Source organism: Pelobates fuscus, chromosome 3 (assembly GCF_036172605.1).
Source record: "Pelobates fuscus isolate aPelFus1 chromosome 3, aPelFus1.pri, whole genome shotgun sequence".
Lineage (NCBI taxonomy): Eukaryota > Metazoa > Chordata > Amphibia > Anura > Pelobatidae > Pelobates > Pelobates fuscus.
This window is the reverse complement of record NC_086319.1, coordinates 323,146,509-323,161,149: the sequence shown is the minus strand read 5'-3', so window position 1 is coordinate 323,161,149 and position 14,641 is coordinate 323,146,509. Positions and strand designations below refer to the sequence as shown.

The 14,641-nt window shown below is 39.3% G+C and overlaps 1 protein-coding gene across 1 annotated transcript in view; it reads right to left on the bottom strand.

Annotated features, from left to right (window-relative positions):
- The window catches only part of IQGAP1 (IQ motif containing GTPase activating protein 1), a 123,044-nt gene extending 108,625 nt beyond the window's left edge, over positions 1–14,419 (bottom strand). The window contains exon 1 of the mRNA XM_063448967.1: positions 14,224–14,419. Coding sequence (XP_063305037.1) covers positions 14,224–14,272 — 49 coding nt within the window. The 5' untranslated portion in view covers positions 14,273–14,419. The remainder of the gene's footprint in view (positions 1–14,223) is intronic.
- Positions 14,420–14,641: the final 222 nt, after the last annotated feature.

The window sequence follows — 14,641 nt, the reverse complement described above, 5'->3', positions numbered from 1 at the left end:
ACATGGGACACTAGGGATTTCCTGGGAGATCTCAACCACTTCATTATTTTACGCAACAGCACTGGGATTTAATTTCAAGTACCCAAAGAAAAAAACTAAACAAATACATTCTAATCCACGAAGAATGGGATTGTAGCTCATATATTTAATAGAAAACATTTTGTTACTGTGAACAAAAGGTGCCAAGAGGAACTAGTGTTTTGAGAAAAAAAAAAAAAAAAAAAAAAAAAAAAAAGGAAGCCACAAGTGTACCCCACCAAACTTCTGGAATAAAAAGGGAATCATGACATGTTGTGTGTCCTTAAGGGGTTAAGCTTATTAGTCATTCATACACCTTTCTCGCGTAACACAAAGCAGCAATTTTTGCATTTTAGAGACTTTGTGAGCCTCGTAACAGATTTTATTGTAAGCTGCACAGACGCCAAAATGTTTGTTCTTTGGTTCTGCTCATTTAAATTTTATTTCAGCATCATATTTAAGTAGAATAGGCAATCAGAATGTTTTGTTGTACATTTTTATAACCAAGCAATGTAACTGCATTGCACTCCTAATACATGCAAGTTATAAAAAACGTTTGCAGGTTTACTCACACGTGTGTAGAATAATGGTCAGTTAGCATATTGGTATCAAGGAGTTTAAGATACCAGCATTCTTTCTCTACCAGTGAATGAATGAACTATTGCAATGTAAATACAGTTTTATCAGCTCCGTCAACTGAAAGGTGAAGGCATAAAAAAAAAACAAAAAAAAAACCACACACAAAAGAGCGGTTATGCCCAGTAACAAGGTGACATTCAGTATATGTGGAGCTTAAAGGGAAACACAGGCCCTAAGCATAACATGCACTCATAGTGAACGCATATGGCAATAACTACCGTAATTAGAGAAAAAAAAAAATTATATATATATTTTTTATTATTTTTTTTTAAATAGGAAATTAAGCCTTTTTCCCCCCCTTCCGAATAATATGCAGAAAAAAATAAATAAATTCACGTAGGAGCTTCCCAATCCTACATCGGTGAATAATATCAATTCACAGAACGGGGAGTTTAGCTTCATTCCCCATTTACGTCATTGTCCTTCAAGTGTAGTGTCATCAGGTATTTGTTAAAGAGACACTAAAAGGCACCCAAATCTCTTCAACTCAATTAAAACTACCTGGTTGTGGTGTGGTGCCCCTGTCTGTTCCAGCCTGCAATGTAAAACAGTGCAGTTTTGTAACAGTGGCAACATTTACATTGGCGCGTTAACACTCCTCTAGTGACTGCTTCCTAAGAGCTAGTAGAGGCGCTTCCTCTGCTATAACCAAGTTAAACCCAGTTACAGGTAAAATGTTACTCATAGAGAAGCATTTGAAAGGCACATGAATTGGTGTTAAGTTGAGGGCACTCGTGTAATAGCTGCCATTTGCAATATTTATTGATTTTCTATCAATATAGAAGTGCCTTTATTGTGCAGTGCACTTTTTTTTTAACTTTTATTGAAAGGTAAGTAATCATTCACCTTTTAACTCTTTGCATGACAGTGGACACACCTAAATCAGTAGTAGTACTCTGTAGCATTATGACAACATTGTATTCCTAGCACAATAGTCAAAGATTTGCATGAAACACAGAGCCATGTTGCAGACCTACATTAGATTGAATCTTTTTAGGAATCAATTTATGGCAAAATTCTGCTAAATTTAAGAGTAATATTCTCTGTATTTTTCACACAGGTTCCCAAGTCTTCTTTGTGTCTACTGTGGTATGGAAATCAATCTTCTATTTGTATAAGCTTGGCAAGTTGTTGTGAAGTTACAGAGTCAAGTTGGCAAAATTTCTCATTTCAAAAAGGGACAAAAAAATAAATTAAAATAATAAACACCATTTAGTACACATACCCCAATGAAAGCATGTAGGCACTTATTGCTGCATTTTTTTTACCTTTGGGATATATCTAAAAAGCAACTTGCAAAAGGGGCAGATCTTTTGTCTACAGCCTTCTAACCCCACCCCGTCTTCCTGCAACTGTCCAATCATAGACTTCCCAATGCAGCTCAATTAGAAGTGTTTGCAAGGCAGGTGCTCTATTGTGGTTTACGAAAATATCCAAATTAGTGACATGCCAATTCAGTTTAAAATATTTTATTTCCAGAAAAAGATATAAAGAAAATGCAAAAACATGTCAATGGAATATCAAACATTTAAAGAATGGTGGCACAATTGTTTTTTTGTTTTTTTTTTCTTCTTCTTTTAGGGAGGCTGCTCAGACTACTTAACAAAAACCATAAGTGAAATATAGTTTTCCACAAAAAAGATCCAATGGGTAATACAAAGAAATTCCTAAACTGTGAATGATTAATGTGAGTAAAGAAGACTGCAGGTATTACATTTGGCCAATCATTTTGAATATGTTCAAAATAAAAGAAATACTAATTAAAATAAAGTGTTTTACTGTAATTTTCCTGCAAACATCCACGTTCAGGCATTACAAAAAAATTCCATGTGCCAGCATGTCTGAAACAATGTATCCCTTTAGTTAACATTTTTAGCCTAGCCCTAATTGAGTAATACTCTGGGGTGGATTGTATTTAACCCGCCTCTGACAGATTCAGTGCCAAGTATCATCGTTTAGCTTTTCTTTAACCTGGCAGGTATATGAACTGCAGTGAGACATATCGAGCCAGGTAAAGAAAAGAAGAAACATTTTTTTTTTATAAATATAAATATAATTTTTTTTTTTTACTTAGAAAGCAGTAATGTACCCCTCCTGGTTAGAGGGGCAGAGTTTAATATCAGTAAACTGGCAGTAGAATGCAGCACAAACCATGACCAGCTGAGCCAATTAAAGGGTTACTCCAAGCATTATAGTCACTGCAGCTATGATGCCAGAAGTTACCTGGCCCAAATACCTACACAGTGTAGAGCTTCCCCACTCTTCTATCCCTTAATAGGAATATATGTTACCTAGAAATGTTTAGCCTGACATAACTGATCATTTAATTGTTATGTTAAGCGCCCGGCGAGTTTTAGCAGCTTACTCACTCGCATCACAGCTAGCCTGCAGTCTAACTTTGCCACACACACTCCACATAGCCTGCACAAAGCCAGTTAGACAAGCCAGAAGCTTTGCATGTTATTTTGATATATAAAACTGTGTTTCAACTCACATATTCTCTAAGTGTGCCACAGCTATTGATCCTGTAATCAAATGTCTATGCATGTTGCCCACCCATCTAAGCGTGAAACCTAAGCCTGAATCACTCACCCTTACTCTAACGCATGTGGCAACCTACTCACAGCTTCACTAGCTCTTGCCACTGCAAAATAATCACGTGCCTAGAAAGTTAAGCGTCATCACTCTGTTACGCAAATGCCTAAACAAAGTAAAGCTATACCGTTTCTATCGTTATATATAAAAAATGTGCTTGTTCTACCTTATACCCCTATGTTCAACTGTTCGTTTTGTGCTAGAGGACTGCCTTTGGGGTACCACACAAGCAACTGTCATTTGCCTACGCACTACAAAAATAAAGAATAGAAAAAATTTTAAAAAAAAAAGTGTTGGTAGTGGAATAGGAAACCCAAATCAATATTTAGTCCTCTATTCTTGCTGTTAAACAATATGATCATTCTGGCTTCAAAAGTTTCTCTTTCTTGGGCATTTTTAAAACCCCCTTTCAGTACTTTACCAGATTTCTCTCTTTCTCTGCCAGATGTTTGTTTATATATAAATAAATGTCCAACAGAAGGCTACTAATTCAGTGCCTCCATATGAATTTGTTGAATTTGGGTTAAAATTAAATTTATGGTAGGTTATGCTTTTGATATAAGTTTGACCTGGTTTATTAAAAAATAAAAACTTTTCATTTGCTTTGGATTACAGATTTTAATATTTTTTGGGGGATTAAATTTAATTTTGTCACCCATATGGTGACAAAGAATTACAGCTGGAACATACCTTTAAAACTGCCTCTGCTATGACTGAAACAAAGTGTCCTTTAAATAGACATCTTGGCCGTGTTTTCGAAGACTGCCAGAATGTTGCTTGTTGTTGTGAGATACAGGAATAGTGCTGTCCTGCAGTATGCAGGGTTCACGTGCTGCCAGGCATGCAAACTATGCAAACTTTTCACACAGCATCATCTAGGAACCACCTTACAGCAAGGCGGAACTCGTAACTTTATTGGAATAAGTGGTTGAGGAGACTTCCCGGATGTCAGCTACCAATATGGGTATATAGGTATACACCTTTGTTGTCCTCCCTATAAAGTATTTATTAAACCAACAGGAACTCCTGAGCTTCGTCTCCCAGCAGTATTAACCTGCAGATTTCCCCGTACCCACAGTTAACAATCAATCAGTCTTCTTGGCCAACTACTTGTAATAAGTAGGAGTGTTAATAGAAGGGATTGCTTCAGGCTGGGGAGTACACATTTTAATGCATGGATTTGGCAACACTATCCAAGTCACTCCCATCTTTAGTATGTGTGACATCATTATTCCCTCTTTCACCCTCCCGTCAGTGCAAAATAACAAGTCCCGGTGACTGGGAAACATTGTTTGAAAGTTTTCTGGGTGTTACAGGAATGATTTTATCGTTTTATTTGAAACTTTAGAGCATCATAGCATTGCCTGTAGTTCAAAGAGTAAATCTCACTGGCTAATGTGTCGTCAGGGGCCTTTATTATTTTTTTTAAATGTTCATCAAGGGAAAAAAAAATTGAATAATTCCTAGTGCATTAACCCCTTAAGGACACATGACGTGTGTGACACGTCATGATTCCCTTTTATTCCAGAAGTTTGGTCCTTAAGGGGTTAATCTAAAGTGTGTGTGTGTATATATATATATATATATATATATATATATATATATATATATATATATATATATATATATATATATATAAATGTATAGCGGTAATCAAGTTTGATATCCGATTGGTTTGAAGTCTGTGTGTTTTAAAATTTAAAGATCTCGGTTTGCAAAATTAATTAAAAAAATATATATATAATATTCTCACCTAACAATAAATATATACACTGCTTTCAGCTCTGTGTATGCATTCCCAAGCCATTGCCATTTAGGAGACGCGAATTTGATGCCCAGAGGAACCACCAAATAATTAACTTGCAATAGGCGTTTAAGACAAAAAGATAAATGTGGCGGTGTAATGTACTGTGGAAATAATCCCTACATGTTTATGGGTGTATGGTGTATTGCAGCAGTAGTATAGTTATCAGCATACTTCAGCTTTCACTGAGTTTACATCATTCCATTCATGCTGTGCCATATAGAATTTAGAAAATGTTGGAAAACAAGTTAGAGCATAACAAAAGCTATATAAGAGGAGACAATATAGCAAAAACAACACAGTATAAATCACAATGCTATAATAAAAAAAGACAGTTGGAAACAGTGACAGAGTCCCAGTGAATTAAAATTCATGAAAAGAAATGCTGTGATCCTAAAAATATACCAGCTAGTAGACCTAAAGGGACATGCATCATTTTGAGACAGCTGTCTCACTCAAAAGCAATGCTGCAGGCTGGAAATAAAACTAAATAAATAAAGAAGTGGTAAAAGGGATTTTTTTTCATATTTATCTGCCTTTACATGCTTTCAACACCCACTCTAAGTGGGTCACTGATATAACCAGTGTCCTATCCCCAGTGATACTGAAAAGGTGCACTGGGCAAACCTAACAACTGTACACATGTGCAGTTGGAAGATCTCTTCAACTTGCAACATCTGACAGAGGGAGTCTGATCAGTGTGGTCATAAAGAGCAGACTCCAGGGTAATTTCTCTCTCTCCTGCGGCTGTACAATGATGCCCTGTTTCTGTCATTAGTGAACTGGTGTGAAACCGAGAAGTGTGGGTAAGTGGGACTCGAGGCTAAAAAAAAAAAAAAAATCGTCTAGAGAGGTGTGCCCAAAAATACAATCTGACCCACCTGGTTTATAGTAACTTTATAAACATTTATTACACACTTTATTTTTGTTTTTATATATTTGTTTTAAAGTGTTTGCTTGCTGGTTTAAAATAGAATTGTCAAGTGAGGAATGCACCTTTAAAAGGATACTAAAGTCACTTAATCTCAATGAATGGGTCTGGGTGCAGTTGTCCTGTATGTATAACCATTCAAGATAAAAAGAAAACTGCCTTTTTGCAAAAAAAAAAAAAAGCAATGCTTACCTTGAAGTGTTAAAAAAAAAAACATTTAACTCATGGATTTAATGCTTTCCTAAGAAAAGCACTGGATTTGATTTTTATCGAGTTTGTACATCAGGATCTCAATGCTCCTCTATGAACAGCATTGGATTGGACAATCACAAGATGATCAACTGTACACAAGCTTATTATTTTTTTTTTCTTCTTTAAAGGCTCTTTTTATGGCATCTGGGGTGGGGTTTGGGAAACTTAAAGGACCACTCTAGGCACCCAGACCACTTCAGCTTAATGAAGTGGTCTGGGTGCCAGGTCCTTCTAGGATTAACCCATTTTTTCATAAACATAGCAGTTTCAGAGAAACTGCTATGTTTGTGAATGGGTTAAGCCTTCCCCTATTTCCTCTAGTGGCTGTCTCATTGACAGCCGCTAGAGGCGCTTGCGTGATTCTGATGAGAGCACGCAAGCGTCCATAGGAAAGCATTATGAATGCTTTCCTATGTGACCGGCTGAATGCGCACGCAGCTCGTGCCGCGCGTGCGCATTCAGCCGACGGGGAGGAGAAGAGGAGGATCGGAGGAGGAGAGCTCTCCGCCCACCGCTGGAAAAAGGTACGTTTTAAACACTTTCCCCTTTCCAGAGCCGGGCGGGAGGGGGACCCTGAGGGCACTCTAGTGCCAGGAAAACAAGTATGTTTTCCTGGCACTAGAGTGGTCCTTTAAGATATGGACAGGAACACTATAGTGTTTGGAAAACAGGTTTGTAACAGTAATTCTATAATAGTCCATTAATGCTTATGTTGGGAAAATTGATCATGATGTAATAACATGCAATTGGCTATTCTATACTATCCCATAAAACACACTGATACAACAAGAGTAAGCTGCTAAAACGATAGGAAAAAAAATCCTACTCAGCCTCGCGCAGTAAACAAACTCATAAATAAGAAATAAATTAATTGCAGATTGGGTCTATTCCAAACTCTGCATTGACTTGGAGACCCCTCTTTTAAAATGTCAGCCTTAACACTAGAACGTCTTGTTGATGCAAGAAGAATACTCTGCACAGCATCTCTGTTCTGAGAGTGCTTTATATCTGTAAACCCTTTAAAGCTTCAGTTCTAGGTTGCCCGTGTAAAATCTTCCCTTTGTGAATCAGAATGCGCACATGCACACCGCCGCTGAGATTGCCCGAAGAGCAAGCAAGCAAGCCAGCAAGCCAAGGATTACAAATGTACCATCTAGGCTTTTTATACTTATTTGCATTATGGTTTACCATTAGAATGCATAACAGGGGAGAGGTGAGGGGTTAATAGAATATAAAAGTACATTCCAAAAGTCAAAGGGGATCTGCACTAAAGAAGGGGATTAGTAATATTTTGTTTTGTTATTGGGAATAATTCCCTGATGTCTGACAAGTATATTGTTCAGTTATCTGTGAGTGTTATGACCTTATAGCTCTCTATATGCATAGTGCCCTCTCTATCCCACGATTGTGGGATGGAGGTGCAGGTAAGGACTAACTAGAGACACTTCCGGTTAAGATTAGCCTCCATTGCTGTACACGGGGCAAGGAAATCAAAAAGCTATCCCTTAGTCCGCAGTAGAACAATTATTACTATAATACAGTACCATTGTATGGCATCTTTGACCATGTATTATGCTCCCAATACTGGCAACTTTAGCTGGTAACATCAAAACATAGATTCACATATATTCAAAAAGGCACCATTACAAAGTACAGAGGAAACTAAACGAGAGTGACATATGTTTAGACATGCTTGAAAACAAGATAAGGATGACTCTTTGCTCAAACAAGAAATAGTCTGAGAAAGGAACATTGTTACATGCTTGCTAAAAAGGCACTAACTTAAAGGGTTTCTCCAACTCTTTTTCTACCTGGTCCCCCTGGGACATACAGGTTTCTCCTTGCAGGAGCATTCGAAGGCAGTGCCTGCAAGGATAGAAGTGGATTGCATGCTGACAAACTTTTTTTGTTTTCGTTTATTTATTTTTTTTAAAACAGAGTTCCGATCCACCAAAGTCACTAATGTCGAGGGTACAATAAGACTGGCACAAAAGTGCCAATTGATCTGTATAGGCAATGTTTCTAATTTAAATATTGCACATAAATATTGGTCGCTCCATGACCACTTCTAAAAGTAGATATGGTCATAGAGGTAGGAGTAACTTTTTATAGGTACCCACACCACTTCAGTACATTGAAGAGGTCTGGGTGCAGGGTCCCTGTCTCCTTTAGTCCTGTAATGTAAAACATTGCAGTTTTAGAGAAACTGCAATAATTACATTGCGGACTAAAACTGCCTGTCAGACAGCCACTAGAGGCACTTCCTGGGGGCTAACCAACTTTTGGTCGCCTAATTGACGCTGGACACCCCACCCGAATGATATTGGGGGAGGCGGGCACCAATCCAGTGCCAAGGGAGATTGGCGCTGGAATTAGGGGAGTAAATAATGGGTTTTTCAACCCTTTCCTCATGGGGGTTGGGGTGAGATCAAAGGGCACTATATTGTAAGGAATACAACTTTGTATTTCTTACACTATAGAATCCTTCTAAGTAAAGTAGACCAGGTACACTCACACACCCACAAATGAAGACGGCAGATATGCAGTTAGCATTCACTAAATATATCATTTATAAATTCTGCTGCAGACTACAGGCTGGCTGATTGCGACAGGGGTAGTAATTCATGGCTGGCATAATGCCAGACTTTCCTTCCCTTCACATACAAAGTCACACTGTTAATGGTCTACAGTAGTGTGCCAATGTCAGAACAAAGGCAAGAAGCAATGTCACCTTCACTAGAGGTAAAACCAAGTGTTTTTATATATACACATAAAGACATATTATATATAATCTCCTGTACAGACAGCAGTAAAGTTAGCACTAAGGGTGTTGAGGTAGTTCATTTGGAGTGTACAGAAAGCATTTTTTCCCCCTAAGAATTTATACAGGAATTTACACAAATTTGCCTGGCTGCTGTTTTCTGAACCTTGCTTGTGGATATAGCAGCTGACAGGAAAATTATGGTTTCTCTGACACACCAGGCACATGGCATACCAGCTGACTTTAAAGCAGATCAGTCACCCCTACCACCTTCTCTTCAAATATGGAGTATATAGTAAAATATACAATCTTAATGAAATATTCAAAATGACAGTGTCGGGATTTCACTGAAATTCCAATGCAGTCAAAAGATACAAGACACATAGAAAGGTCTGTCTTATCCACCTTTAATACACCTCTCAAAACTTGACAAAAGGAGGAGCTACCTCCTTCGTGTTTTGTAATTTCCCGCAGCCTCCAATAGTAAAGTCTGTGAGGAAAAAAAAGTCATCATCCATGGAAGTTCCCAGTCTCATGGGATCCTCCATAGACATCCGTGTTGTACTCTCAACACTGACATGTGCTCTTGGCAGATGAAGTCCCGGGAGCGGAGGAGGATTCACCAGGTTGTCATTGCGGCCACCACGAGAGACAGCTTCAGGTAACTTCCATTGTAACCATGTGCCTCCGCACGGCAAGCAGCAAATTCACCATTGGGGTTATTTTTATAAAGAACCTATATAACCCACTCAACACAATATGTAATCTGCTGTATGGTGTCACAGTCACGTGCATACTGATGTCAGGCTGTGAGGTGCCTTTGACCTTAAAAGCAAATACTGCGAGTAAAGTATAAGATTATGTGTATACAAAAGCCCTGTATGCTTCGTGTTAGCGTTAAAACATTGCTAAGAGCAGTGTCACTTACACTCGAAACTTTACACACACACACGGCTAATGATGCATGCAGAGTACTGGGCCCGTGCTGTAAAGCCACAAGCACATCCTGAGTAGAAAGAGGGGGCGCACGATTTTAACTTTTGCAATCAGTACATAATTCTATTACAACTTAACCTGGAATCAGATCAAAAGGTAGCATTTATACAAATCACTTCAAAAAAGGGACACAGTAGATACCAATTTAGCTCACTGAATTGGATCGAGTGCATGGTGTCTCCTGACACGCTCTATTCCATATCAATATTTTAGAGCAGTTTAACACTAAATAAGGGTCCCTGGTCACCCACAGCCCGCCCCACCTGCGGGTATCGCTAAAGCAGAGATTACACACTTCCTTCTAGCCATATAAGGTCATACCAGCAACGGGCTCTGTGATAGGCTGGAAGTGGGCAGCTGACACCCTCAGTCAATCAATCAGAGCCACACATTGCTGCGCAGCCTAATGTTTCCTTGTTAGTCTAAGCAACACAGAAAGGCCCAAAAGGTAGATCTCCAGACGTTGTGGAACTACAACTTCCATGATGCTCTGCATGCCTTTAGAATGATGAAGCATAGTGGAAGCTGTAGTTTTAAAAACACCTGGGGTTCCTGAAATGGGTACCTTTAAATCCTTTTTCCAGATTAAACAATATAGCCCAATTTCCAGCATTCTCCAGATGGACTGCCTCCATCTCTTAGAGACCAAATAAAGTTACTTGGGTCCCTAAAGACTACTACTTTTATTTAGAGGGGCCACACCACCGCTGACAGCTTCTTTTGTCAACTTTTTGTCATTTAACAGCAGCCACAGCTAGCGATGCCTGTGGGAAAAGGCATCCTCTCAAGCATCACACAGAACGTTCTATGGAGGAGCCCGTGGTACTCTGATGCATGCATGAGAGTATGTCAGTGATGAGGGTTCCTGGAGGATAAATCACTGGAAACTAATCAAAAAAAAAAAATCTCCATAAGGAAAATGTTAGTACCATTGAGCTAGAGCTACAGGAAAGTATATATCCCATTCACTTCTCATCAGGGCCACAGCACATTAAGCAAGCATATCACCTTAGGAGGTCTTTACACACGTGTTGGAAGTTGCATATTTTGCAAAGTAGTAACATCTAAAACACTCAATCCTAGAGAGACAAATTATTTAAAGGGACAAAAAGAGGCACCCACACTACTTCATAATAATGAAGGGGTCTGGGTGCCATGTCCCTTCCATAGTAACCCTGCAAGAGAATATATTGCGATTCTGCACAACTCCAATGTTTATACTGCAGGGTTTCAATGTCTCTAGTGGCTGTCACTCAGCAACAAGAGGAGTTTCCTCTGAAATAATGGAGTAAAACTCGGCTATTTCACTCAGATGGTCTCATAAAGGTTGTCTGATTGCCTCAGCCCAGCGTTTTACTGCGCATGCACAGTAGCCTTCCAATGCTTTCCTATGGGAAGCACTGGACTGGCTGAGATTATCAATCTCAATGATCTCAGCCAAAGAGGCGGGACGGCAGCACGGAGACCAAAATTATTAGGGAGAAAGGGTCCTACCTTTTTTTTTTTTTACTCCATGCAAGTGGGCGGGGGAGGGAATTAGGAATACACATTTGAGGGTTGTTTATAAAGAACAATGCTGTGCAAAAAAGTTGAGTAATCACAATGAAATAAAACCAATAGAATGTTCCTGCTGATTGCTCCGTTTTTGTAGCGCTGTGTCTCAGAATTCTCTATAAATAAACCATAGGGTTTTACCCTAAATTTTAGGAAAGCAAAAAAGGTCAGAACAACCATTCAAAAGGAGGTTTAGAATTTTGATAGCAGAAAGAAATAATTGCAGGGAAAGAGAACCACAGAATGGATGGAATAGTTTTAAAGTTTCCCAAAATACCAGATGCCAATAACAAGCAAGTATCTCTCCCTAGCACTCACACAAAACAATGTCAGCCTTTAATAGTCTACATGCATGTGTAGCGACAAAAATTGGAGATAACTGTAGTCTACTCTTACATTAGATTTATATTTAGGGAAATACAATTTTAGTGTATTTAAAGTTGTTAATACATTTAACTACACTACCTCATTTACAAGAAACAATAACTTATTACAAAATGTCAGAGTAGAATTTATTATGCCTTGTCGATTGGGCTAAAAGAACACTCTGAGCCACATAATGTTCGCTTAAAAACAGTGCATACTGTTCTATAAAATAGACTGGCGGATCCAACCTCTCTGTTTAGGCAAAATCATCATGTGAACATACACACCCATCAATTGAGAAATTTCAGAGATGTCAGAGGCGTGGGGGAGGGAGAGTAAGGGGAAGGTACCAGAAATTGAGTTTGGCAGAGGAAAAGTTACAGTGTATGTGTTGGCTTTTACATACCAACGTTTCATAGGAGGTTTACTGTACTAAATAAGGGTTGGGCGAGGCAAATCTGCCCTTCCAGAATAACCTATTCACAGGAGGGACAGTGAAAGAAAATAATGTATTCTTACTAAATAAGGCAACAGAGATCTTTGACATGGAAAAAAAATATGTAATTTGAAAAGATGAGTCAAAGGTTATATGGGCCCCTAGTCTATAGTAAAGCAAAATCATGCTTCATTGTATGAGAACAACCATTGACCTATTAACTCCCTAGAAATCACAATGGCATAGCCATAGAATGTCTTAATCATTTAGAGTTAGCAGGGCACTAGAGAGCTACAAATTCTAAAATTAATAACATTCCATGCTGGAATTTGATCTGATAAAGAGCAGTCAAGGTACCATGACAACATGTCAGAGCAGTGGTTATGGTGTCAATAGGCTGCAGGCACTAACTCTTGATCAAACCATTTCTGAGCATCAGATTACCCACTCTGCCAATCAATTATGTTAAAATATGAATGAAAAATTATATTGCTAATGTGGAAGTTGAACTTTCCAGCGAGTGGGCAAGGGGCTGTATGTGCCACCCAAAAAAAAAAGGTTTGACCACAAACACGGGTATGGTGCCCACAGCCCTGTGGCAAGATAAGAACTAAACCAGCATTTAGTTGTTCGGATGCTTAGACTGCTCCTTTAAGAACCAGATAAAGAATGGCAATAAAGGTTGGTCTTTTACCAGTTAAAGGGACACTAACCAAAACTCACTTAGATCCTGCTCCACCAATGCGGATGGAAAAAAAAGTTTGGGTTCTGAGAAATGGCACAGTTCACATTTATAAATTCCAGTCTTTTTGTGGTGGTCATTCAGCCACCATGGGACTCTGAATAAAATAAATTATTTAACTCAATCTGTTTAAACGTCCAGTGTCAGCATGCAAAGTAGCAAGAAGCTGGGTGTGCATCCAGCACTTTTCTAGGATTTACAGATAGTTGCAATTGCTACACATGTGCCATATGCAATGCTTCATTAAAAAAAAAAAAAAAAAAAAATTAAAATGGGGGGTGGGGGGGGGGAATACTGTAAACTAGTGAATGGAACACTTATTAAACAGGTCCATGTCACTGCAAATAATTGCTGCTGTGTGCCAACAGCCACACCTTAAGTTCCTGATTGGGTCTCACAAAAAAAAAAAAAAGTATAAGTCATAAAAGAACCTAAAAATATCTAACCTGGTACCCAACAGATTTCTGAACTACATTTCCCATAATGCTTAGCCATCATTGGAAATGAAGTTTGGAAACAAGTCATGCCAACGAGTCATTAATACAATACTTCCTCTGTAAACCAGACTAAAGGTTCACTCCCTTTGCTATGGACTACTTTTCAATTATGCTCAGCCATCCTAGTTACAGCAGATGTAGTGCCAGCAGATATCCTTGTGATATAAAACCAGCTCACCCTTTCCATGCATGCTGCGTAAACATTATTTATATACAGCAGACTGCCAAACCAACACATACTGGAACCGGTTTCTCCAGACAGATTAACACATGGGGGTGAGTGAGCTCTAGTGGTGTAATGGAACTACATTTCCCATAATGCTTCGTGGTTGTAACAGCTGAATGGCTACCTGTAAGCCACCCCTTGTAAGACACCTACTTATAGTCAGACCCTTAGTTCACATATTGTAGGTACAAACTTTTACAAATTACACCCACATACACCCCAATACAGGGACACTGCCCCAGAGGCAGGAAGCGCCTGTAGTAAGGTATCTCTTCCCCCCCTCCTCACTAACTCCCCCCCTCCCCATAGCCGCCCAGGACAGGTACAGCACCGTGTACAGTACAGGGTTACACAGAGCCCTGGTGCGTCCTGTGTTTGGTAAGGAAATAGGGGGGACACAACTTACAGCCATAATGAGGACGAGCAAGCCCATCCACATCGTCCGAGGTGGACATGGTGCCTGGATGTGAGTTTTGGTCGGATCGAGCGCGGTTCGGCTGTCCCCAGTCACAGGGAAGGAGGTGGCAGTGGCGGAGGTTTGAGGACGAACACGTTGAGACAACTTGAGAGGAGGTGAAGGAGACTCCCCAGAGCCTGAGTGAGCTGGGTGTGTCCTCCCGCCCCTTCCTAATTCACCCTATAAGAGGAGGACAGTCACTCAGTCTGTCTCCAAAAAACAGGGACAGGCACACTGTCAGCACACCCAATATGTCAGCCCCAGAAAAGGCGGCACATCTAGTGTCTTCTTAAACATTAGACACGCTCCAATAAGAGTTTACAGGGAGTGTGCATGTGTGATGTGTTTTGGATACAATGTAAATACT